The sequence below is a fragment of the Anopheles marshallii genome, chromosome 2 (assembly GCF_943734725.1).
Source record: "Anopheles marshallii chromosome 2, idAnoMarsDA_429_01, whole genome shotgun sequence".
Taxonomy (NCBI): domain Eukaryota; kingdom Metazoa; phylum Arthropoda; class Insecta; order Diptera; family Culicidae; genus Anopheles; species Anopheles marshallii.
In genome coordinates this window covers 14,163,522-14,190,098 of record NC_071326.1, presented here as the reverse complement: position 1 = coordinate 14,190,098, position 26,577 = coordinate 14,163,522, and the positions used below count along the sequence as shown (strand labels likewise).

The window sequence follows — 26,577 nt, the reverse complement described above, 5'->3', positions numbered from 1 at the left end:
CTCCGTAGGAGTCCCATGGATAGACTACGACTCAAGGTTTCACCTTCAAGTTGAATCCGAGATTTCGAAGATCCGAAGTGAAGTCCGAGCTGTGTAGTTAGATAAGTTTAAATAAAATCGACTGTAAAAGATCTATATACGTTTTTCAATCCGGTTCGGATGATCATTTCGGTTTATATTAAAACAGCCTAAGTATGTTGTTAGTCTAATTATTTTTCTAGCTCAACGAAACAGAAAGAATATAAATTATTATTGGGAGTTCCTGATACAAATACTCCCAGGAAAGATATTGTTTATGCGGACGTCGAAAGCTGAATTACTGAACGTTTCCAAACATTATCAATTGGCGAACAGCAAACATTGTTAAATCCTTCCAACAACTGTACACACGATGATTTTTCCGTAAACGTTCAAGACTCCCAGCGGACGGAAGAAGTTTTACATCGGGAAGCACTTTCCGTCAATCAAATGTAACCGTTTTCATTCGAATCACAGCAATAAACGGACAGCACAAAGACGACCGATGTGGAATAGTGTTTTCCGAATAACACTTTTAGTTGACAGTATCCGCAAGATAAAATATTCCCCCATTCTTAGCGACACTTCTCGACTAGGACTCAAAGCCGGCACATCAGACGGCGACGATCGTGTTGGATAGAATGATACGCGGAAAGGGGTTTGGTCGCGAATGGCTTGTTCCTCCGATACGACCGACACAGAACGATTTTGGTCAAACTTCCAGCGGATTTGCTCCACTAACTTCGTGGACATCAAAGTCGGTGGGGCAAGTTCAACGTCAAGGTTCATCGAAAAGACTAAGCCATTTGGCAACGTTTACTTTCACATCGTCATTTGCTAAGGTTCCGGCCAGTTGACATAAGGCTGGCTATGTGTTTTTCACACACATAGAATAGATCACGGTTGAGATCGTCATGCTATCCTAGCGCGATCGGTAGGATATTCCACACTTCCAACTTCAACGTATACTGTCTCCAATCCACCACTTATCGACTTCACGGAATGCGGTAGCTGGTGCAGACGCGCACACACACACACAGAAACCATAACGAAGCGTGACAATGTGAGAAGAGAAACGAACACGAGTGATTTCGTGTGCCATTGTGCGCGCGACAACACTGGCAATTATAGTGCGCGCTGCATTAGCATGCGCTACCGGTACCGCGTGCGCGACCGTTGACGATCAGTTCTACTGCGATAGCACTGGCGTAAGGATCGTTCTGCTGTGAACTGTTGTACCGACCGATGGTAGTACGGTGGCCAGAGGAAGATGCGATTCGTTGTGCTAGTGCTGATGTTTCCGATGCTGCTTTCGGCGCATTACTATCGATATGATCAGCGGTACGCAAGCAACGAAGTTAACGATGTGCCGGATGAGGAAGATCCTCCGTTAGGAGTGCAAGATGAGGATGCGTATCTGACGGTGGTAAGTGCAGGATGTGACAGACAAGGACCGTTTTGAGCTGCGAAAAAAAATCAAGTGTTCTTACATGTCAGAGCAAATAAATGGAATTCCATGCTAAGGATCATTACAGTGGTGAAGGTTCCGAAGTATTATAAGTGGTTAAGGTACAAAAAGTTTTATAAACGAAAAAATCGCGTGATCATCAATGGATATAGTGTGCGTGTGCAAATAGTGTCCTGTTAGGGGTTCAACGTGTCTATACAGAATCATTGAGTTCTAGTGATAGCATTGAAGCCATTTCTGTACTCTGTTCAACTAGAATTTTTTCAAATTTCCGAAGCTTATGCAAATTTAATTTGACTCTGTTCAAACTTTTCCTTACTTGGCGAATGATGCAGATTTTCATAGACTTCGATTTTATTTTACAAGCGTTCCATGATATTACGTCTATCATGTCTAGTCTATCTATTCTGATCCAGACAGATAGATTCAGATCTATCCTGCAACTTTTCAGTTTAACTCGAACCAGAAATAGCTACAAATTTACCACTTGAACTCGCAAACCCTGTAAAGAAGGCTCACATTATCAATTATTTTTCCAAATCCCTTCCTGATCTTCAACACGTGTTTTTGTTTTTTTGCTTCAAGCCACAACTGGTGTGGAAGTACGGCTACGAGATCGATATCCACGAAGTGCAAACGGAGGATGGCTATCTGCTCGATCTGTACCGCATCCCGGGCCGCAGAGCCGCATCCGGTCAACCCGCGTCCCGACCGCACCGTTACGCGCCCATCTTCCTGATGCACTCGCTGCTCAGCAGCTGTGCCGACTGGGTACTGATGGGCCCTGGGCGCGCCCTTGCCTATCTACTAGCAGATGCCGGTTACGATGTGTGGATGGGTAATGCACGTGGAACGCGCTACTCACGCAAACACACCCACCTCGATCCGGACCAGTCGAACGAATTTTGGAACTTTACCTGGCACGAGATCGGACTGTACGACGTGTCGGCAATGGTCGATCACGTGCTGGCCGTCACTGGGCAGCCGCGGCTTCACTATGGTGGCTTCTCCCAGGGTACGATGGTGTTGTTTGTGCTGCTGTCGGAACGGCCCGAGTACAATGCGAAGCTGATCGATATGCAGGCCATCTCCCCCTCGGTCTACATGTATCGGCTCGAGGGACGCATCGTGCGCACGTTTGTCCGGCTGGCGGACCCACTGGTAGCGGCACTCGATGCAGCCGGTCGGCACGAGATCCTACCGAACAAACGGTTCATCGCACCGCTGGCGAAGATCATGTGCCCGAACGCGAATGTTACCGTGTGCCGGGAGCTGCTGTACGATGTAGCGGGCAAGAACCCGCCGCAGGTGGACGATGTAAGTATGCATGGGATTAGTTTTTTGCCTTGCTAGGAATGCTTTGTTAATGATTAGGATTCGGTTTAGTGTCAAGTAGACCATGGCCCATCATCTCGACCTTATCTTCGGAAGCAGGTCTGTTTATCTAGCCGCAGCATAACATGACGGGCCAAGAGTTCCTGAAGAAATTCCGGAGGTTGTAGAAGAAAAAACATTGCGATATACTGAAGTTAGATATCTGGCTGATGTCTAAACAACTTAATACTCCACTTTGGTAACTCCGCAATAGGTATAATATTGCCCTTACGGTTCTCTAGGTCATGATTGTTATACAGGGTTTAACAACAAGCTTTAAGATGTTAATGGCATAGTTTTGAAATGTATTTCGTGTCCTACGAAATATTTCCTCCCGCTCAAAATGTAAATCCGCAGGCTAGATATGATTGTGGCGACAATTTCTTTAGCTTTTTCATCGGGATTTCGGGATGCATCTGGTCGTTACTGGCACCATATTTTCAAAACTAATTCTTACTAAGAATTATTATTTACAACTAATAATTTTTAAGCATGGTTTTAACAAAGTAATATTGTAGTATATAGTTATACGCCAGCCGGCATATAGGATCAAGAAGAGTACTACATACTGTAAACGCTGTCCTGCATACATGTATGTGGGAGACGGGTACATGCGACGTTAGGGGCCTTTCTGTTCTAATCACCGAAGAATAAAGACGTGTCGCAAGCCCGACTCATCATCTATCTATCATTATTTTACAAAAAAGTACCATCCTCAAAGTTTCTTTGCTTACATATTGTTCGAATTCTTTTTGACACATGAGCGTATTCGGTAGTGTTTGTTGCCCAAAATCCCAGTGAAAAAGCTAACGCAATCGTCGCTAAAATCTTATCGAGCAAGCGGATTTACATTTTGAGCGGGAAGAAATACAGTCGAACCTAACTGGTTGGGTTATGAGTGTGTGCCAACTAGTGAGATCGCACTCGATGGTTGGATTGTTTGACATTCGTCAAATTCGAGAAATTAACCGAAAAAACACACGAAGTCTACACGAACCGAACACGAAGTATTTACGTAGGAAAAATGTCATGCTTAGTAGGCGAGATTTATTGATAAAGACAACCTCGATTGAGGTGCCAACAATCGAGTAGCCCAACTAAAATAAACCCAACCAGTGAGGGTCGACCGTTCATACGACACGAAAAACATTTCAAGGCCGGCGAACTTTGCCTTAGAGGTCGCAAAGAGTCTTGTTAAACACTATATCATGGCATATTATACTTCTTTTTATCATGTAATCGGATAGTCAGACCTTGTTTCGAGGGCCCAGTCGATATGACGTTCGATTCACGTCCTTGAGTGTATTAGACCGTTCGTTAAGACACGATACTATTGGACCAAATGGATGGACCGCTTAGAAAAGGGAACATGTATCCATCAAAGCCTTGATTGAAGTGACTGACTTTCAGTAAACATAGGGTACAGTAGCACAGTAGCTTCCTGACTGTGTCTGTTTCTATAGCGTTCCCAACTGCCAAAATGTCAAGTCGAATGCAATTTTTCTTGGAATTGGTGTCGGTGTCGGACATGAAATAAAAAAAAGTCAAACATTAATCTTAATACGAACCTCCACCTTCTCCTCATTGCAGAAGATGGTGCGCGTCTTCCTGGGTCACTTCCCGGCCGGTGCATCCCTCCGCCAGCTGCATCACTTCTCGCAGATCATCCGTACGACCCGGTTCGCTAAGTATAGTCCGCCACGTGCCGGTTGGCTTCCTACCCCGCCGGCCCCACTCTACAACCTCACCCGAGCAACCATTCCGGTCGTCGTGTACTACGGACTCAATGACCATGTGGTGAACTTTCGTGACGCACTGCAGCTTGCCGACGAGGTACCGAATCTCGCCGCCGTACACCAGATCGCCGATCGGCGCTTCACCCACAGCGATTTCATACTGGCGAAGAACTCGGCCCGTCTGATGAATGCACTGTTGCTGCAGGAACTCGACCAATACGACCGCACATCCTCGAATGCGTCACGCTGAAGCTGCATTTCCGGGTTGGTGCGGATCTGATTCCAGCCAAATACCGGGCTTTACACCCGCTAGGGCATTAATTGCTGGAGAATTCCCACTGACCGTGCATCCACGTAGCGAGCGGGGGCCTGGTTGGCCCGTGTGGGGCGTGTGTGGGAGGAAGGAGGTGTTCGTACCATTATCTTGTTGCCTATTACTCAGCGCGCGCAACATGAATACACGCCCGGGGCTAATTACTGCCATTCGCTGCTGCTATAATCACCGTTTGTGCGGTTTCGTGAGATCGATCGACGGAGGACGGTACGTGTGATTGGTGCAGCTACTTAGATTCGTAAGATGACACCCCTAAAACGAGACTGTGCCACCAGTGTGCTACCCGCAGTCAGCTATCGAGCGATAGATTATTAATTATGGTGCAGCATACGTGCAGCTAAGCTATGTTATCGAAGGTATCATTCAATTTACTGTTCCGCCGGCGGTAATCAACTAATCATCATCTAAACGAACCCAGAAATCCGTACGGTGTGATTAATTCATCGCTTCCACACACAAGGGTTGCACCTGCTGCGAACAGCTCCCTTAGCGCGTCAACCATAAGCGACCTTAAACTTCACCACCAAAACTTCACGTGCTGTCGGAAGCTGTCAAACATTATCCCGTCACCAAATTTTACGCTTCGTGCGCGAATTGTTTGTACTGCTGATTAACGAAATGAGAACCGGTAAAAGGATTACGGCGTGGTGTCAATGAACGGCCGCGAAGTTTCGGGTGACACATTATATCATACCATTAACTGTTCCGGAATCCTGCACCGCCAGGTGTGGTTCATTCACAACCGGTCCCCGTTGTTGTTGATATAGAAACAGTCACCAAATGCTAAAGAGTTGATTAATGAGATGATGAGGAAATCGACGGTCGTTTTAGGGAAAGTATACTAGCCAGCTTGTTCTAAACATTCGAAAAAAAATGTTACAGGGTTTCGAATTGCTTGAAGCGATCACTTTAATCAGTGCAGGGATCACTTCAAATGTTTAACCGTGCAGGGCAGTGGTCGGCAAGGTACGGTTCGTGAGCTGTATGCTTTCCATGCCAAGCTTGTTAGAATTTTCGTCGATAATAGTGAAATCCTGAGGTCTTCCTATATCCGGCCGAGTTCGGATGTCTCGGATTACTTGAGGTTTATGCCAATCCCCTACCAACATGATAACCTTACAGTCGTCACGGCTAAAATTTGGTCTAGTAGCCATTAATTTTTTACAGTGGGCATCAATTTTTGACTCGCATTAACCAATTTTTGACTTCTTCATCGGCACAACAACCTCACGAGGACAAGGGCCTGCTATTTCTGGGCATTCTGTGACTTTATTTACCCGTAGCTGAATAGTCAGTCCTGCGTACGGGGGATTGATCCAAATGGGATTTTGGACACTGCTCTACAACTTAAGTGTGTGTTGTAGAGCAGTGTCCAAAATCCCATTTGGATCAATCCAATCCGGCACTTGTTTAGCCGTTGCTGTAATTTTACCGTCTCCAACATGCCGTCCTCTTCGTCGATCTCAAACACACTTTCGTACCCGTCGGTAGCATCACGTGTACTCGCCACGATCGGTAGAACTATCACACAAATCACCCTAAATGCGATCAGAAAACGTGAAACAGATGATCGAAGTAGAAAAACAGGATGGTTACTGGCTCAATCTGTACCGCATCCCAGGCCGAAGAGCTGTAACCCGGTGAACCAACGCCCCGTCAGAACAGTAACAGTTGATCTTCGTAATGTACCGGAATGTGATACTAATGATCAATAGTAGAAAATCCCCAATCATATCAAACGATAAAGTGTAAAAAGGGACAACTCTGTATAATAATACCCCAAAGAAGAATAAGATTATCTCCTTCTTGAATGTTCATGCTGTCCGAATGATTTGAAAGAAATTAAGCTTTCCCACAACGTTTTGCCTCAGCCGTCAGGGATTTGAACGCGTGGAAAGCTACGAAAGATATTATCGGCTGGCGTGACACAAGATGGATCAGCGTGCATATGTGTTGTTGTAGCACAGAGCAGTTCATTGTAAAAATTTTGCTGGACTGACGATCCCAACTAGAGATGTGCACGCTGAGTAAGAGTGAGTGAGTGATTTGAAACCTTCGAGAGAGTGAATGAATATAAATCAGCACGAAGAGTTTTTATGACTCCTTTAACCACTCTTTTGCGTTTATACTCACTCTTACTCTCTGTGCCGACTAGAAACTCACTCAGGAGTGAGTAAAACTGTTTTATCACTCTTTGGATTATAATCACTCTGTAAGAGTGAGTAAAAGAGTATTATCACTCTTTGGATTATAATCACTCTGTAAGAGTGAGTAAAAGAGTATCATCACTCTTTTGGGATTGTAAGCACCAAGGATGAGTGAGAAAACGTCCAGGAAACGACAGGGGATCCCCTGGCGGGCGATGAATAAAATCCAAAGAGAGTGATAAAACACGTTTTCTCACTCATCCTTGGTGCTTACAATCCCAAAAGAGTGATGATACTCTTTTACTCACTCTTACAGAGTGATTATAATCCAAAGAGTGATAATACTCTTTTACTCACTCTTACAGAGTGATTATAATCCAAAGAGTGATAAAACAGTTTTACTCACTCCTGAGTGAGTTTCTAGTCGGCACAGAGAGTAAGAGTGAGTATAAACGCAAAAGAGTGGTAAAAACATAAATGCAGTGTAATATTTTTTAATGAATCTCAAAAGAGTGAGTAAAGGTTTCAAATCTTTAAACCCACTCTTTGACTCCGATTCAAATCATTGAAAAGAGTGATTATTCTCATCTCTAATCCCAACACAAAAACCAACATGGCGAGCCGCCATTAGGTGTTCAAATTTTTTAAATGCAACAACGGCTACCACATCATGCACCACGTGTTTCCTATGCGTGGTGATTATTTAAGCTCACTGCAAATTTTCGAGCAGTGCCACAGAGCTTGTTCACGATCACAATCTACGAAAGCTTCATTGAGCTTTCATTGATCTTTCAAAGTTCCCCCTGCAATAAAATTCGAATTTGTAACGTATTTTTTGAAAATTTGCTCAAGTAATAAAATATTTATCATTTTAATCACGAAACATGTAATCCGAGCTATAGATAGCGAATATTGATAGTGAGATAATAAAAAAAACTCAAATAAATGTGTATATTCCACCTTCAATGTATGAAGTTTGGGGCATATTTGTAACAATCGTGACATTTTCAAGGACACGCCATGGCATGCACTAGGTAACACGAGTCGCCAAGACATTTCCCACCGGATGTACCCTGTGGTATGACAATTATCAGAATAATAGACTACAGACACATAAACCGTCGTTAAAGTCTCATCCACCAGAAAATCCAGACATCAATATAAAAAAAAACGTAAAATGTCCTTAACGGGATGGGAAATCTATTCAGCATTATGTAAAAAACAACTATAGACATGCTCCCATAAATGATCATCTGGACCCTCGGACCTTCGGTGAGTTGCTGCGAATAAACATACGCATCCGGCACATCCAGAACCTTCCACAATAACCTGTGAAGCAACAGGTACTCCAGGCCACCATCAAGCTAGCGGCAAACCGACGAATCCTTAATTCTATCCTTCTTCCTGCTGTGAATATGAAATAAAAATGGTTTATTATACTAAAAGAGGAAATTCAGAAACACATTTACGCTCAGTTCAGCTCTTAGCCAAGAAGATTTACTCTATCCGAATAATCTGGAACCAATCTCACACCTCCGTGTTGTTTCAACTCGCGCAATGGGTCAATTCTGATCGATTCGTAGCAATCTTTCGACTGAGTGAATGAGTTCCGCACAATAACATAAAGAACGACGTTTCATCCACGTTGTAGTTCTTTTACTGTCAATGCAATTAACGCGCTGCACGGTCCTTGCGCACCGTTCACTCGGAGCAGTGACAGTTCAACGTGCCAACGGCTCCAGAGTCGCGACTACACATGCAACATCCGGATCGGCGTAACTTCATATCTCTCTCCCGATCGTCTGGTTTTGCTCTCAGCTGAATGAACCTGCTGTGTGTGTGTGTGTGTGTATTGACTCAACACCGACACAGAGACTGGTCCAAAGCCTAAAGAAGCAAGGCTCCTTCCGATCGGTTTGCCTTGACTGTCATCGGCGATGAAAACGCACTGCATGGAAAGGGTTCATTCTCACTAGTGATGCACATTTAGCAGCATCAATGAAATTATAAACAAGTAGTAGAGCATTCATGGCTCTTTACAGTTCCTTGTTGGTGTGACATAATGCAACTTCACCCGTTACTTCCCTGCAGATATATTCAGATTGATAAAAGCTCACAGTAGATTGCACTGTTTCCTGCATGAATCTTTTCGCACACTGGGAGATGGGGGGTTTTTTGCATGAAAGTTACATTCATTACATAATTCGAATCATCACCCTGATGAGGTTAACTTGTTGTTTTGTGTTACTCGATATTATCATCTTGACCATTAAATATGCTTCTTACGGTTGCACCTGTAAGAAAACATTTGACACTCGTGTAAAGTGTACTGTGCGTAAGTGCACATTTCACATTTCTCCTTATCGTGTCGTAACCTATCCATCCGTCCGCAGCATTCAGTAATACGAGCTATGTAGTTAAAACAATTACCCACCCGTTGCGTGTACTCAACCCGAGACTTACCTGCTCATAGTCGGCGCAGTGCATCCAATCGTTCGTATCGATATCGTAATACAATTTCATGTACTCGTGAGAACTCGTGAGAAGTGTGCGCTGATAGCGTGTGGGTATTAGATTAGAATCGTTAGACGCACAGGTAGCAAAGTCGTTCTCCTTCCGATCGTGTCCGAACGTGTCAGTAGTAGAATGGCATCCGACACAGAACGTTCGATGGTGACTCGCGGCCCCAGTGACGGGCAACTGAGGACGACCGTGCTGCTGCTGTCAACGATCGTGTGGCTAGCGTACGGAGTAGCACCCGGAATCTCGGCCGCAGCATCCACCCGGCACGGTCCAGGAGATGTCAACGATGTTGGCAGCTATTTTGCGATTGAGGCCGAAGATGGTGCGCTGCGGACGGTAAGAACAGTGAGATAAATCAGTGACATTGGGCTCACATGTAGCTACTAAGGTTACTTACTGACTTAGATTCCATAAGGTTAGCTTACTTACTAAGGTTTAGGATTCATATGTGTAGTCGATTAACAGAGTGGCAAAACGGAAATTGATGTGAAAAGTGATGAACTTGTAGTTGAGGTACTAAATATTTAGCCGAAACACCCTGAAATCTCAAAAGATAGTGTCGTTGAAACACACTAATCCAAACATGCTCGTTGCAGCCAGAGCTCATTACCAAGTACGGCTACCCGGTCGAGAGCCACGAAGCTACGGGGGCAGACGGATACGTCATAACACTGACTCGGATACCACCAAGAACACGCCGTCGTAAGATGCCGATATTGCTCGTTCACGGTCTGCTCGCAAGTTCCGGCGACTACCTGATCATCGGACCCAACAACAGCCTCGCTTATCTGCTCGCCGACCGGGGCTACGATGTATGGCTAGCGGATATGCGTGGCAATCGGTACTCGCAACGCCACGCACGTCTGAACAGTAGCTCACCGGAGTACTGGGACTTTACCTGGCACGAGATGGGCTACTACGATCTACCGGCAGTGATCGACTACATCCTGCGGCTAACCGGTGCCCGTCAGCTGGACTACATCGGCCACTCGCAGGGAACGACCGTGTTCTTCGTGATGGCCTCCAGCCGGCCGGAGTACAACGAAAAGATCGCACACATGTACGCCCTCTCGCCGGCCGTCTGTTTGAAGCGCGTCCGAAGTCCTCCGGTGCGGTGGCTGCTGCAGCACGTGTTTGCCCTCAAGGATTTGTTCGACGCGTTCGGGGTGCAACAGTTTCTGCCACACACGGACATGCAGCACGAGATGTCACGCATGCTGTGCCCGATGTCCGATCCGAACAACGTGTGTATGCAGGTCGTGAGTATGACGGTGGGCCCGAATCCTAAAATGACCGATATGGTAAGTATTGGATATGGAACCATTTCCAACTGAATAGGATACATTCGGGTTTTATCCGGCATTGTGATTCGCTAGGTGGCGATGCAGGTACTGGTCGGGCATGATCCGGCCGGTGCATCCGTCAAACAGATGTTACACTTCGCCCAGCTGTCGCGTTCCGGACAGTTTCGGCAGTTCGATTACGGTCGGCGCAATAACGCCGAACGATACAGCCACTGGAAGCCACCGGCGTACAATCTGAGTGCGGTGTCCGCTCCGGTTACGATCTTTTACGCGTTCAACGATTGGTTGGTAGACCCGCGGGAAGTGGAACGGTTTTCCCGGCTACTACCGGTGCAACCGACGATGCACCTGGTGGAGGACGAGAACTTTAATCATCTCGATTTTACGATGGCTAAAAACGCACGTCCCATGGTGTACGAACACATACTGAGCGATCTGGAGCGTCGTGAACGTTCGAATGGCAGCTTATGATCGTTTAGCGATCGAATTAGGTAAGGAATAGCAATCAATACTGCAACCAAACATTAAAACGCTTTTGATAATTCTAAACGATGTTTGCAGAGTATAACTCAACCTAAAACTTCACACCGGTAGTACACTGTTTAATTTCGTGTAGGGAATAATTCAAACCAGATGTAGTCATAGTAGAAATGATAGTTCGTTTAAAAACGTTGGTGGTGAGATAGTAAACCGGAATTAGGATATTTACTTTCATAGTTTGCCACGCAACTGCTCCCCGAAGTGTTGGTTAATGTGATCTGATTTAAGAGAATACCCGTTAACTAGGTCACACAGCGCGAGCTAAGTTTTCATCTTGAAACTAATTTTTTTTATCATTTTAACAAGAGTGTGAATGATAATACATAAAACAAATAATAAAACAAAAGTGTAATTGAAAGTCAAATTAAGAATGTACGACTGGGGAAAAGAATGGTTCGTCACTTTACGCTCGTTGAAATCTTTCTCTATTGGCACAGCCAGAACAAAAACAAAAACGTAACAAAATTATACAACACAAATCTTTTTCTTATATATAAATTTTGAAGATATTTATCTTCAGGGTAACTATTAATGATATTTATGTGATTTCTGTGTAACACAACACATTTGTAACTAACTATTTCCCCTTATTTTTAAAGATTTCTCGTTTTTTTATTTTGTGCAAACTTTTTGCACACATTTCGTCTTGATAGATCTACCACTCCTGAGTATTTGTTAGTGGAAGATTTGCAGCACGAACGAAACAGAGCGGTTGAAGAGAATTTACTCTCAATAGACGAAGAATTCAACGGAAGGAAAGTGACGGTTAAAATAACCTGTGAATTCCCAATACATAATTGACCTCGAGCATTAGTGAGCTAGCTAATCACACTAAATGAACTTGCTTTATGTATGTATGAGAGCTATTAGATAGATTAGATGTAACAAAGCAAAACATTCAATAAAAAATGTAATATTTTAAAGATGATCAATTTCCATCAGGAAATCTCATATGATTACTTGTGGAAGGAAGCGTAATTTGAAACTTATTTCGCAAACACCACATAAACCGATACACCGCGAATGGCATCAGCACGTAACGCATGCCGATACAATAGCGACCGGAATTGAGTTGAACTTTCAACCTGCAATCATTTTCCCGGCCTAGGTTAGACACAACAGCTCCACGATCCCACACGATCGGTTGCTACTTCCTCTAAGCGGTGTCTTGCAAATCCCACCTCCGTAATCAATCGGTGTGTTTAGATAATAGGCATCTGGTTCGCAGGTTTACAATTTGATTTACCGTTCGGTTGCCGGGGCGAGTACGGCGCATTTGCATTCGCACGGCAATTTGAGCCGAGATAGCAATCCGGAGGGGGTTTGTTGATTGACGCTGATCATCGTTTTTGCCTCCGTCTTTATTTTGTTTTCAAGTTGACGTGCATCGTTTCCCTTTACTCTTTATGGCATTCTCGTGCCGTTCCCGGGTTTGGGAAAACATTCGAAATTGTCGTAAGCAATTGGGAGAAAATTGCAGCTCGGTTGGGCAATGTGTGTTTTCGAACGGTGGGAGAAAATGGTGGCGGAATGTTGATTTACATTCCAACGAACAAAATCGATTCGACGTCCATTTTACGCGCTAGATTTCCATTCAGTTTACGATTAAGATTAAGGTGGAGCGATTGCAACAAATGCTTTTACACATTGTAATTAAGTTCAATTGCTGCATTGTGATAGTGAATACGGCACGCTTACGTGTATATTCTGTGTAGATTGTGTTTTGGAATTTGGAATCTAAAACTTGGAATAATTTATTTCGGAATCGTTGAAAAATGTTAATTTATTTGGATGATATATATATTTGCTACTTTTTATAACTAACAATATATTATTAAAATGTCGTTAATAGAGTACCATCTCTTCCAAAGTATCAACAAATAGGTGACAAAGACATAGAAAATTTATTATTATAATCACAACCTGCTAGCGATTATTCAAAATGATAACAATATGTATGTACTTCCTACGTACCTTAGCTAAGCATCACAAATAAACACACCTTGCGAAGGTATCGCTCATTATCACAGCTTGATGCATTCGCTTGCGAGAAATTGACAAAAAAAGTTGATGACAGCAGCTACAACTGCATGCGAAACTGATCAACGTTCTACCCTGCCGTTGCATTCATGCGGAACATAGCAAACGCAACAGCAGCCGCTTGCAGCCTCCAATCGTATAAAATCTAGTCATAGTCAAGGGAAAGGACAACTGATCTCCCGATCGCTTACCTTGACCATGGTGCGTATACCGCATGCTGTTGCTGCAACTGCAACCGAACAGCAACTTCAACTTCAGCTTGCAGCTGAAGAAAGTGTAACCAGCGGAGCAAACGCGTACACGCTTCGGTTGCATTCGCGTCAGTGCAGAAATGACCGTGGTTCGTTACGGTAATACAATTCACACCGGCCTTTTGGGTCGCGGTGCGTTCTTTGGTAGGAGTTCTCGCACTACCACACAACGATGGTTTTGGGTGATTTGTGTGATAGTTCTACCGATCGTGGCGAGTACACGTGATGCTACCGCCGGGTACGAAAGTGTGTTTGCGATCGACGAAGAGGACGGCATGTTGGAGACGGTAAGATTACAGCAACGGCTAAACGTGTGCCGGTCTAAGTGTGTGTTGTAGCTAGCTGCCTGATGCCAAAAAGTGTTGAAATGTGAAAAGTAATCAAAACTTTGGTTCTTTAGTACGGAATAAGCATTGCTGAGTTACACATAGAGTACGAACGTGGTAAAACTAACCTTGACGCAACCAGCTTGTTTCCGACCGGCGCCGGTCTTCACACGATCGGACCGGACCAATTCCCCGTACGCCAGGACTTTCTATCCAGCTACGTGTATATAAAGTCACAGAAAGCCAGAAATGGCAGGCCTAGTCCTCGTGAGATTGTTGTGCCGATAAAGAAGAAGGACGGATATATTTATAAATGCAGGGTTTTCCAGTTCAAATGAGATTGTTGGAATCATTTTTGGTTTATTTTCCAAGGTGAACTAGAATGTGTAAAGTAAGATGTGGAACCTTCGCTTCTTTTTCTTGAATCTTGAGCAAATTGAACTTGGTTCCATTCGAGTTCTATCGTAGCTTGTCATTGCACATGGTTTAAAATAATGACCTGCCATGGAGATACGATTGTAAACATTGTCTTGAACTCTAATTTTCAATAAAAATGTTATAAAATGTCAAATGACTAATGAGTGTTGTAAGTTATTACATTACTTTTGCTCAGTAAGTTTTGAGCCTACCGCTACCATTGAACCACCGGATGTTCATGCCGAACGTGAGGACATGCCGGAAGATAGGATAGATATAGAGCGTTCCTGATCTGTTCTGATACAAAACTCATCCTTTTTTCTTTATACTAGTCTGAACTGATTCACAAATATGGATACCCGATCGAACGGCACGAAGTCATCACCGCCGACGGATACGTGCTGGCGCTAACGAGAATTCCTTCAAAGGATAAACCAACCAATCATTCGCTTCCGACGCTGCTGGTACATGGCTTGTTTGCAAGTTCCGCCGATTTTCTTATCATCGGACCCAAAAATAGTCTTGCCTATCTGTTGGCCGATCAGGGTCACGATGTATGGTTGGTGGATATGCGCGGCAATCGATACTCCCGTCGGCACACCAAGCTGCCCTCTGACTCACGAGCGTACTGGGACTTCACCTGGCACGAGATGGGCTACTACGATCTACCGGCCACGATCGATCACATCCTGCACGAGACCGGTACAAGGCGTCTCCATTACATCGGCGTTTCGCAGGGAACGACCGTGTTCTTCGTGATGGCTTCCAGTCGACCAGAGTACAACGAGAAAATCGTTCGCATGCACGCTCTTTCACCGGCTGTTTATGTGGAACACGTCCGAAGTCCCATATTGCGGTGGTTGGCAGAAAACAGTCTCGCCGTCAAGTGTTTCCTAGACACAATGGGGCTGTGGCAGGTGTTGCCCCATAATGAGGCACAGTACGCACTGCAAAGAACTCTCTGTCCGGCACGCATTGCGCGGAGTGTTTGTGTCCGAGTGATGGAACAACTAGTTGGCCCCAATCCCAATGGGACGGATCGGGTAACTTTCGAATCAATTCCCTTCGCTAGGGCGAACTAATAACATATCTTTCCGTCACTATTTCAGCTGGCACAGCATGTGATTGCCGGACACAACCCTTCCGGAACATCGAGCAAACAGTTGTTACACTTCGCTCAATTGAACCACGCGGGTCGCTTTCAGCAGTTTGACTACGGCGGAAAGGAGCAGAATCTCGCCGTCTATGGACGTGAAGATCCACCGAGCTACAATTTGTCTGCCGTCACAGCACCGGTGGTGTTATTTTACGGTTTAAACGATTGGGTAGTAGATCCGGCTAATGTTGTGAGACTAGCAGCTGAGCTGCCCAATCTGAGTTCCATGACCACGGTAGAGGACAAGAACTTTAATCATCTGGATTTTGTGACGGCAAAACGCGTACGTGCGCTTGTGTATGATAGGATATTGCAAGAACTAGGCGAGTTGAGCCAAGAAGTTAATCGAGTGTCATATTATAGTGGTCAAAACAAAACTGGTAAATTTAATTAGGGGTAATATGTAATAAAACATTGGATAGAATTCAATGGTATAAATACTAAGACAGACATATGAAAAATCGTGTCTAACACACCTCAATTAGAGCGGTTCCATGCCTTAGTGTTTCAAGATTTGGTCTAATCAGGGTCTGATTATGCTCTTTGGAGTCACCCTAAACTAAATTTTAGTTGAGGTTTAATTCTTCACTTGAACCGACTGCACGGGGACTTGATCGAACTTCAGAACGATCGGACTGGTAGTCTAGAAGCAATTCTAGAAGTAGTCCAGAAAAGCGTTGGAGTCAGCGAACTTTTAGCGGTTCATAATCACCTCAACTTCGCAAACATATACAATACTCTTCGAAACTGAACTTGCTGAAGCTGAATAGACGATATCGAACTGAAGCTGACCTTTCTTCGAGGCCTCCAAACGTCCCTACTCGTCCCCGTCTGCCGTTAGATCAGTCAGGTTCTTCAGGTAACCTTAGTGTTCAGGGACTCTGTGCAGTTGCTAAGACCGCTCTAAGGATGATCTGCCTCAGGGTCTAATACACCGAAGGTAGAGGTTCAACACTCAGTTCGTTCTCATAAATCTGTGTTCAATACAGACTTAAAAACAAGAACTGTAAGCAAAAGCAAAGTAAATCTAATAAAGTAAAGCAAGTATCAAAAAAGTAGGATTTTTGGATTCTTATGTGTGGAAGAACAAAAGAGTAGCCACAAAAATGACGAGCACTATGAGCTGTACGACGAACTCACCCTCACGTTATGAGAATGACACCGCACAACCGACGTCCTCATGGACAGAGGTGGCACCACCGCCTACTCAATCCGTTAATTAACATCCGCACTGATGTCTATGCCATCAGCGTATGCCAAGATCTAGATTGACTTATAGAAGATGGTCCCAGAAGTTTGCCCCTGCGAGTCGCGGAAATTTCTCTCTAGGGCTAGGTTGAAGAATAGACAAGCTAGCCCAATTCCTTGGTAGAAAAGGGCCCTGAGAGTTTTCCATCCACCATCACCTTATATGTGACGTTGGCCATTGTCATTCGTCTTGTATTAAGAACTTTCAGAAAAAAATTAAATTAGCTTTTTGTTGTGTTTTAAATTGTAAGTTGGGTCTAATTCATATCTCGACCTAGTGTTCTCTGGCCAATGCTTTTGAGTGCACTGAACATCGCACAATTTGGCCATTTGAAACAACAGACATCAAGGTTAATGATATAATATGAACGTTTTAAAGAGAAATTTACCACTAGCCACACACTTAATTATTGTGATTCGACAATTAAATCGAAATCATTGTAACAATCATGGTTTAATTGCCGATGCATAAAACGATAATTGTAGTGTCTTCATCATTCCCATGCGTGTTGTTAATGGAGTTTCAGTCTTATAAAATCCTCAGACTTGCACTACGTGTGTGCGATGCATCAAATGTACAATGTGTTTCTGAAACTTTGGATGCTAACCAGCATTGTCGTGGGCAAATTCTCCATAGACAAAACCGATGGGCAGCTTACAACAGTAAGTAGAACATCTGCACACGCAACTCCTGTTAATCGGTGTTGCCTTTTTCTAGGTGGAACTTATAAAAAAGTACGGGTACCGTGGTCAAGCGTACACGGTAACGACATCCGATGGATACCGACTAGGGGTGCATCGATTGGGTCGAAAGCAAGGTCCTGATCCGAAACTGCTACCAGTTCTAATTATACACGGTTTGTTGGGCAGTTCGGCGGAGTGGGTTCTGATCGGACCGGACGATGCGCTCGCCTATCAGCTGGCCAACGTTGGCTATGACGTGTGGCTTGGCAATACCCGCGGGAATCGCTACTCTCGCCAGCACGAGAGCATGTCACCGGACGATGTAGAATTTTGGAACTTTTCCTGGCACGAAAAGGGCATGCACGATTTACCGGCCATGATCGACTTTATATTGAACCAAACGCAACATCCCTCCCAGCAGATCTACTACATAGGGTACTCCGAGGGTACTACGGCGTACTTCACAATGACCAGCAATCTGCCGCAGCAAAACGTCAAGATCCGGTTGGCCCATGCATTGGCGCCCGTCGTTCTGTTAGATGGTGTGCGCAGTCCACTGATACTTACCTTGGCCGATAACTCGCCGTTTCTGATTCCCATTGCACAAGGGGTCAATATAGGCGAGATGCTTAAGTGGTCGGAGCAGCAAAATCGTTTCGTACAAAGCATGTGTCCACCGTACGCAAGAAGGAATCCATGCATCGTGGTGTTCGAAAACCTGTTTGGACCCAATCCGGAAGCGATTGACATGGTGAGTTTGCGTGCCAAGATGAAGAATTTAGTTTGGAAATTAACGTCCTTTCACGCCATCCTAGACCGTACTACAAGCACTGATGGGTCACTTACCGGCTGGAGCATCCGTGAAGGAGCCAAAGCATTACAACCAGATTATACAGAGCGGTATCTTTCGACCGTACCAAGAGGACTACACGGGCCGTATCGTTAAGCCGTACAATCTTAGCGCATCCAACGTGCCAGTGCACATTTACTACGGTTTGAACGATTGGATTGTCCATCCGCGGAATGTGCGACGTTTTGCAACAGTGCTGCCAAACGTTCGCGAGATTCGTGCCGTTGGTGGTAAGAAGTTCACACACATTGATTTTATAATTGCCAAACGCGTCAAGGCAATTGTTTACAGCAAAATTGTTAACAATCTGCAGAACGATACACGTGCACTTCTAGAACAATTCGATAAAAGTTAGTTACTGTCATTGACAATTTGACAATTCGTGTAATGTGTTTATGTGTGGAATTAAAATTTGTATTTGTGAAATTTTAAATATTCCCAAAAATACGCTACACTTTGATATCAAAAACATTAATTTTGGTAAAAATTTACTCCATTTGTCGAAATAAACGTAAAACGCGAACTCACGCACGCATTATTCGCGTAACTCGGGAAAAGACTGTACGCGGATTCAGAGATACGCTGTTTTTGGAAATTTGACAGCTGAGTTAGTTTATAGCACAAAATCAAAGCAAAAAGGTCTAAAATTGCTTTCTTTGTCATTTAAAACATTTGTTTTTAGTTTATATTAATGTATACCATCAAAAAGTAACCTGGTTTGCTGAATACATTAAGTGCAGAGAAGGAAGTCAACTATCTAACTTTGAAGTATAAACGATTTTACTCCTAAATTCGACATACGCTGATTTTTCCCGGGTTATAGCGGTCCGCTATAATAGCGTATCTCGGAGACTGCCTGCAATTAATATTTTGCTATAATCTAACAAACGTTTGACATAGCGTGTTGCTTGGGTATTGACGAAGTGACAGCGTGTTTACAGCGGCACTGTTTATTGAAATTTGTTTGCGGCGGCAACACATCCAACACATTTTTTATCGCGATAAGCAACGAAACCCTTCCAGTTCCAGTGTATAATTGTCCTTATTTTTAACCACTTCGATATCTCCATTCACCAGCGTTGTAGGATTAGATGATAAGATTACTGCGCGGTTGTTGAAAGTGATAAGTGTGCTTCCTTGATAAGAGACACCTTCCTGAGTTCGCGAGTCTAAATCAGTGGACAAATATCATTTTATCAGACCAGTCGTACGTTCTCTGCTAGTGCAGCCCAGCAGGTATCTGAACAAGATGAGCAAAATGTTAAACGAAATCTGTGATATGCTGGATGGATACACCGGCAGGGATAAGGTGCGTATGATACAAATACCCACCGGAATTGGTGACCACCGATCGACCGTCGAAAGCCGGAAGACGGGGCACCCAAAGTTCCACGTCGAATAAATTGTACAGCTGTGCCGTTAGCGTTTAGTATTGGAAACAACTTTCACTTTTATTCTGGCTCATGCAACAATGCGTTATGCTGTTTCTTCGGTTGTGTTGTGGTGGCGAGATTGTAGAGCATACAACAAAAGCGAACGTAAGAGCTGCACAGTGCGAAGGTTTGAAAAGTGTATGTAAACGTATTAAAAACACGTTTCTCAAAGCAAGATCGATATGGCGACACAAGAATAACGATTCAAAAACAAGGCGCATTTTAAACGCCAGACCGGTTTGTTTACTTCCACGCGGCAAAACAGTAGAGGTATTTCGGGCCACGCTTGCGTGCTATAAAAGAAATTCATTCTTCCTATTCACGATCATAAAAGTTGATAGATCACTACACATTTATATGGAACAATAGGATCAACTGATTCTTATCTTTCTCGTATCCTTGCAAAAATGAGTTATAGAATTATTTAATATGAATAATAAATCATTTGCTCTCTTGTACTTCCCGTTTTCATTATCTTCTCTAGATAATTCGCACACTATGTTATACTACCAAACTAGCGTCCGGGCTGTATGCTCAATCGGATCCAACAAGGTCGAAGAAACTGGCAATATTTAGTTCGAAGATGTCCCAAACACGTGCCACGCTGCGCCTATTTGACGATTTGCCTATGCTAGCATACAGTCTGAGCTACGGGTACGGCAGCAAAGAACCAGACCGCTGGATGGGTTTGATTGGGTTCGTCACCAATTTGATCGATCATGCATACTATCCAGTGGACAAGATCTGTTGGTTGATCGAGCACAATCTGCTGAATGTTGAGAACCCTACCCGTTGGGACACGATCAATTCATTGCTATGGGTTGCATCGATTTATCTCAATCTAATGAAGTAAGTATACTGAGACAACTCCTTGAGTTAATCATTTGCACACCCTGGGATAGTAGATTACAGAAAATGCGGGCAACGTGTTCCGCTGTCACGTTTCATTATCCCTATCGTATCTTTAGGTCGGGATTTAGTTATTTAAAAACCGGAGATATTGTCGTTTCGATTTTGCTACCACCTCGTACCCTAATCACATTCCATTGCATTGGATTAACTGGATACATCCGCTTCAATACTGATTTATTTTATGGTTTTATTTTCGTCCCCATTGCAGAACCATCCGGAGCTTCACTGTGATGGAACAGCATAAATCATGCATCGATAAACAGGAAAACGAAAGCAGGTAATTTCTACACCGGAGACATTGCTGTTGTTACTAAGAAATGATAAACTCACGATAACAAACAACGTTTGGATCTCTGTTTGTGTGTTTTTAGCCAAGCGTTCCGTATGTTGCTGATTAAGCAGCGCATGGAGGCCATATCGATATTGCGGTTGTCCCTGGATCTGATCCATGCCGGCAGCACACTGCCGAAGGGCATGCTTTGGGGTGGTCGTTTCCAGACTTGGCACGTAGGGCTGATTGGAAGCATTTCATCACTGCTGGGCCTCTACCAATACGTTGCCAAGAAGCGAATCGTTAAGCAGAGTTCCTAGTGCAATATAAAATCGTACGCCACACCCCTGACTCCATTACAAATTCCCACAGCACAATATCAAGCATATAGTTTGGTTTAATTGTATAAATAAATTCGGTTGCTCGCGAGATTTACTATATCGGTAAATTCTATCGAAAAGCGGTTAGAGAGTAGCATCATTACACTATTAGGTTGATCATGGATCGCTTAGCTTAGTATACAACGCGCCGTTTAAGATCCAATTCGTACACGGGTCTTCAATTGAAAGTTGATATTCGATACGATTTGTTATATTCTTTCCTATGTTAAATGGTTTTATTAAAAAAAAAATCTAGTCAGTAATTTGACATGTAAATAAATTGTTTCTGAAAAAAATGTGACAAACGTCACACAATATGAAAAATGAAAATAATTTCTCTTAATTAACAAATAGATTCAAACAGCAGACAACCATTCTCGCCGGTATATTCGATGAAATCTGTATGTTTTTATTGTTTTTCTTTTACATGTTCGGGGCACTGAAACGTTTTTCGGGGAGGGGAGGGAGGCTTTCCTGTTTGTAGGAGTAAATAGTAGTTTTGTAGTTTGTTATTGTTTATGTTATTATTGTTTTGCGTTAATATAAAGTCCATTTTGATCAGTTCTGCGTATACTCCTACTCCTAACACTTCTTCTCGTTCCACCAGAGCGTTCATCAATTCGCAAACAGTTTGTAGTGTTGTCACCTGCAGTTGATGAGTGCTACATTCATGTCTAAAAATCATTCATTGCAATGATGCATGGTCTTTCCTTCTTTTCCCATCAACTTTTGTGCGCGCCCTTAATGGCTTTTGGTCTTATCGATTTCAAACTGCCTGGCAAAGCATACATCTTTAATAATCCCCTCACTTCATCACGGCTGCTAGTAACTTTGCATACACAAACCCACAACTGGAAGCATGTGTTGTACTTCTTTCGCTAATGTTCTTCGATTCAAGATCGATTGCATTGAGTAATGTATCTGCGATGCATCTCGCAGGGTTACGGCTACATATACTTTGCTACCTCCGTTACTTTATTTGTGCATAAACTTTCCTGTATGTCTTTCATATTGTCCATTTAACTGGCGGGTGTTCTCTGGAGGGGTGTTTGGTCAGCACGTGGGTTGTTATTGTTTAATTTTTGGTTTGAATTTTTTATTCCCACCTTCTGCAGAAGAAAGGCAGCATTTTATTTAATCGCATTAAGGTTATTAACTGCGCTGGTTACATCAGGGGGGGTTGTCATTGGTGTATTTTATGCTCCGTTTGGAATGTAGCTTGCCTGATGCAAATCATTACATAACTTTACCGATTTGAAGGTTTATTTACTGCTTTATAGTTTTATTTACTGCTCGATGAACAATATAGAAAATGACCGCGTTCAGTAGTGTAGTATTTTGATAATACTCACTAATCCGTGCAAGTAGCCCAACGAATGTTTTGTATTATTGTGATAAACTGTGCTATCGATTGTTTCGTGCCCGTGTACCTGTTCAAACGATTGCAGAGCCGTGCATCGGAAAGAGGGTTCAGGTTTACATCATTTTGTGCTATACCTAGAATCCTGTATGTATTTAATAGTTGATAAAATGTACTTTTTGTGTCTTTTAATCTTTCCGTAGTAACATTTGCAGCATGTAATTATAATGAACTAGTCATCCTGTCATCAAAAGTAGACAATCCTCTCTCAATACTGCTCCACCCTTTCCATGCAAATTTCGAAACTAATCAGAACGTATGTATATATCTCAACCGAACCGAAAAGGTTTTAGCTAAAATGTAAAACTACTTCTAACCTCTGTGGTTACAAGTTACAATCTTGCATTAAGTAGTTTTCGTGTATCCAAGCAGTTTCGGTTTTAATATTTTATTTTGATTTTGTCTTACTGTTTTCGTTTGCTTCTTTCCTTTGTAGTAGTATAATGATTATCCAAGCATTGTTTATATTCGAATACAGTAAACTGCATCGACTATTTGAGAAGGGGGCCATTAATATGCGCTTTTGCGAAAAAGGTCAATATCTTAGGTTTGTCATAGTTGATCAGATAATTCAAGCAGCAGCGGAGATTAGGTTGTGTTAAATGTATCATGAATTAATATAGTTTGGTCCTACGGTTTTGCCTCTGTGCCAGATGCAGCAATGGATTCATGTCTTATCCAGTGAATCAATCTATTTACTTTTATCTCGACACTGTACTGTTCTGCATCGTATATGTTTAAATGATTGTTACCGATATTTGTTTTCTTGATGAAGGCATAACTTCTTACTCATGGCTTTCCACGTATGCTCTTTCTTGCGCAATGTGTGTGCCACTGTAGCTGGGGCATACATGAAGTCAAAGCGTATATATTATGATCGCACGATTCACATATTGCGACAATATCATTAAATTACTTATTGCTTGTTTAGGTGCCGTACTAGCGTGTGGGTAACACTTCACACATCTTCTACATCGAACTATAATTCACACTGTTCGCTTCAGTCCCGATTTTGTTTCTTTGCTTTGCTAGCGCATTCAGTTCCTTGATTTGAAATAAAATTTCATGCCTCCTTCTGCTTCGTACCCCCATAGTGGTGTGTATTGATTGAATGACTTGAAGAACTCTATTCTCTCGTCAAATTTGTGGTAATTAAAATTGAGCACAAATTACTGTATTATAAAAATTGTTTCCTCCATTTTTTTCTCGCTCTTTCGTTTGTATATCCCTTTTTGTAAAACAAAACAACATTTCTTCGTTTTTTTTGTAGCACCATGCATGAATAACAAACAAAAACAACACTAATATATAAGGTAGATAAAAACACATACATTAAAACACTTTCGCACACTTTTTGAAAACGCACAAATTGTTCCTTTTAAACTAGTAAATAACGAGACAAAAATAAGGAATTGAAATGCAACTGCTAAAAATTATCTGCCTACATAAAGCGCACACACACACACACGAGACAGTTGGGTAAAATATATAAAAATGACGATCAAACTGCATGCTCGTTATGCTCTATAACGCGAGCACCGCTTTTAAAAACATCGATCAAAAGTCAGACACACGTTTTGCACCATTGTATATATATGGGTTTGCTAATTACTGGGTGCTCCCGTTTCCATGTGCAATATATAGTGAAAGATTTGGAATAAAACAGTAATAATAAAACAAGGTTTAATTTTTAAAACACTTTCAATCCAGTGCAATATCCAATACTACAAAGTGTGTGCGTGTTGGTCGTTGCATTTGGTGCGTTTTTAGGCAATAAAACACAAATTAATTAACATATTTATAGCTCTCACTTGCACTTGCGAGTAGGAGTGATAGTGAGGGGGTTCGCGAATATATTGTACCATTTAAGCGTTCCTTCCTGCCTTCCAAGCTTCTGAAAAAGGTTGTTTCTTATGTTTCTAGCAAATTGCACACCATTGCTTACCAATCGAAAACGAAACGTTTTTTTAAAATGTACACACAACCACAGGTTGCATTCTAGTTAAAATGTTGCACCGTAATTTGGCCATAAATTAGTACACGATTCAAAAATCAACCAATTTCCCAAAGTGGTGTAATATGTATGTTTACATGCTTTGGTTTTTACACGATCAATATGGTGCATGCAACTTTTCTCGTATTTTTTTTATATTTTGGCATCATTATCATTCCATAAAAAAGCAACATGTCAGCCGATTGTTTAATATTTCAGATAAAGTTAAAATGCTACCCTTTTCTAGGAGGTAATATTATAAAGGTATACAACTCAAACACTCCTGAAACCACGTCATTGTGTAGATATCGAAAAGTGAGAGACAATCTGAATAGCAACGTCAAAAAAGTTTTAGATTATTTTCAATTTGAATTATAGCGTACAGCATAGTACACAATACCACACGAAATAAGTTTTAACTACTACTACTGCACGTAAAGCACAATACAACGAAATTTTAAAAAAAATAAATAAAATATTTCTAACTGAAGTGTCGTTCTGATACTAAACGTAAAATTTAAAACGATTCATTTAATACATATCATTAGCAGCTTTGTTTTCCAGTGGAAGTCCGTCAAATTAAGTTACTATTTTCAACGCTAGCTGAATAGTTCTTTACACAAAAACGCCATAACAGTTTGGAATGCTTTTATGTTTTCTGCATATTTCCCAAAGTGTTATTTGATGAAAAGTGGATTTGCTACGTATCAATTACTTTTATACACGGTCTGTGAGTATTATTTTGGTGGTATTTAAAAACAATTGTGCTTAACCAGCGCGTTGCTGAATCTTTATTCATCTAACGTAAAGGATGATAACGACAATTTATAGTATTCTTACTTATGTGAGGATTAAATTGCATTAAGAATCTTGCGAACTGTACAGAGAGGATTTTCCAATCGGGAAAGGATCAAACAATTTTCAGTAACAAAAAAGGAATATGAAAAACAATTGGATATTTTCACTTTTTTTGCTGAAGTAGTAGTGTGCATCAATGTTTCAATCGTAAAACCCATTCTCTTTCTTCGATCAAATCGATGATCTCGTCTCGTGGTTGATCGGAAACACTAACCACTATCAAAAACAACTCCTTAGCTATACGTTTATTAAATCGACGTATTTGTCTTTCTTTTTACGAACCGTTTGCGGATTTTAATCACACTATGCTTTAACATACGCTTGATGTTAATGAAATAGTTTCTAACATTGCCAGGCACATTTTGTTATATATTTGATAAACATTTTGCAAATTCATGACTAAGAACTTTTTGCCGCATGTATAACGCCCTTTCTTTATGTATTATTTTGAAATGTTTAGTTAAGATAATACCCAATTCGATCGAATGTGTAATCTTTTCTGCTCGTATTTAAAACCGACCATAAAACAACACACACATAGGCATAAAAATGCTTCCGAATGTCAATGAAATCTTGGTGCGGATTAAATGAAATTTGCTGTCTACAGACAGATAAGAATTCATTCATAGAGCGGAAGCGATTCCCGAATATATTAATGAGATAAAACATAACATAAAAATATAAATGTTATTATTTCTTTTACGATAAAAGATGCGTCAAAATGTTTCTGCAATTTCGTAATAATATTCCTACAGTATTATTCGAACTGTTGTAGTGTTCTCTTGCCCTCTTTTTCTTCGTTATATGCATCGGGGTAGGTACAAATTCTACCAAACAATCAACAGTATTCAAAATACGATATTAACCATATTAACCATGCATTAAATCGTCGAT

General features: G+C 42.2%; 4 protein-coding genes across 4 annotated transcripts; all 4 read left to right on the top strand.

The window, feature by feature from the left end:
- Positions 1-1,420: 1,420 nt before the first annotated feature.
- LOC128715890 (gastric triacylglycerol lipase-like) lies at positions 1,421-11,375 on the top strand. The gene is made up of 6 exons (XM_053810811.1): positions 1,421-1,444; positions 2,072-2,803; positions 4,451-4,836; positions 9,768-9,936; positions 10,197-10,901; positions 10,977-11,375. The coding sequence occupies exons 2-6, from the start codon at positions 2,225-2,227 to the stop codon at positions 11,373-11,375; spliced, it is 2,238 nt and encodes a 745-aa protein (XP_053666786.1). The 5' UTR covers positions 1,421-1,444; positions 2,072-2,224.
- A 2,440-nt stretch (positions 11,376-13,815) lies between these two features.
- On the top strand, positions 13,816-16,901 carry LOC128715879 (lipase 3-like). Its single transcript, XM_053810800.1, has 4 exons — positions 13,816-14,022; positions 14,811-15,521; positions 15,588-16,014; positions 16,885-16,901. Exons 1-4 carry the CDS (start codon positions 13,816-13,818, stop codon positions 16,899-16,901), a joined length of 1,362 nt encoding a protein of 453 aa, XP_053666775.1.
- Positions 16,902-17,446: 545 nt separating this feature from the next.
- On the top strand, positions 17,447-18,771 carry LOC128715869 (lipase 1-like). Its single transcript, XM_053810789.1, has 3 exons — positions 17,447-17,545; positions 17,601-18,317; positions 18,382-18,771. The coding sequence occupies exons 1-3, from the start codon at positions 17,447-17,449 to the stop codon at positions 18,769-18,771; spliced, it is 1,206 nt and encodes a 401-aa protein (XP_053666764.1).
- An 894-nt stretch (positions 18,772-19,665) lies between these two features.
- On the top strand, positions 19,666-21,352 carry LOC128707103 (peroxisomal membrane protein 11C). Its single transcript, XM_053802050.1, has 4 exons — positions 19,666-19,725; positions 20,334-20,698; positions 20,970-21,038; positions 21,133-21,352. Exons 1-4 carry the CDS (start codon positions 19,666-19,668, stop codon positions 21,350-21,352), a joined length of 714 nt encoding a protein of 237 aa, XP_053658025.1.
- Positions 21,353-26,577: the final 5,225 nt, after the last annotated feature.

What these genes read in the sequence shown, in the direction of transcription:
- LOC128715869 (XM_053810789.1), top strand. Translation starts at nt 17,447, where the DNA reads ATGCATCAAATGTACAATGTGTTTCTGAAACTTTGGATGCTAACCAGC. An exon ending in CCGATGGGCAGCTTACAACA is followed by an intron (nt 17,546 to 17,600) that starts GTAAGTAGAACA and finishes GCCTTTTTCTAG; the next exon opens with GTGGAACTTATAAAAAAGTA. An exon ending in ATCCGGAAGCGATTGACATG is followed by an intron (nt 18,318 to 18,381) that starts GTGAGTTTGCGT and finishes ACGCCATCCTAG; the next exon opens with ACCGTACTACAAGCACTGAT.
- LOC128707103 (XM_053802050.1), top strand. Translation starts at nt 19,666, where the DNA reads ATGAGCAAAATGTTAAACGAAATCTGTGATATGCTGGATGGATACACC. An exon ending in ATTTATCTCAATCTAATGAA is followed by an intron (nt 20,699 to 20,969) that starts GTAAGTATACTG and finishes TCCCCATTGCAG; the next exon opens with AACCATCCGGAGCTTCACTG. An exon ending in AAACAGGAAAACGAAAGCAG is followed by an intron (nt 21,039 to 21,132) that starts GTAATTTCTACA and finishes GTGTGTTTTTAG; the next exon opens with CCAAGCGTTCCGTATGTTGC.
- LOC128715879 (XM_053810800.1), top strand. Translation starts at nt 13,816, where the DNA reads ATGACCGTGGTTCGTTACGGTAATACAATTCACACCGGCCTTTTGGGT. An exon ending in AGGACGGCATGTTGGAGACG is followed by an intron (nt 14,023 to 14,810) that starts GTAAGATTACAG and finishes TCTTTATACTAG; the next exon opens with TCTGAACTGATTCACAAATA. An exon ending in ATCCCAATGGGACGGATCGG is followed by an intron (nt 15,522 to 15,587) that starts GTAACTTTCGAA and finishes TCACTATTTCAG; the next exon opens with CTGGCACAGCATGTGATTGC.
- LOC128715890 (XM_053810811.1), top strand. Translation starts at nt 2,225, where the DNA reads ATGCACTCGCTGCTCAGCAGCTGTGCCGACTGGGTACTGATGGGCCCT. An exon ending in GACCGCACATCCTCGAATGC is followed by an intron (nt 4,837 to 9,767) that starts GTCACGCTGAAG and finishes TCGCGGCCCCAG; the next exon opens with TGACGGGCAACTGAGGACGA. An exon ending in AAGATGGTGCGCTGCGGACG is followed by an intron (nt 9,937 to 10,196) that starts GTAAGAACAGTG and finishes TGCTCGTTGCAG; the next exon opens with CCAGAGCTCATTACCAAGTA.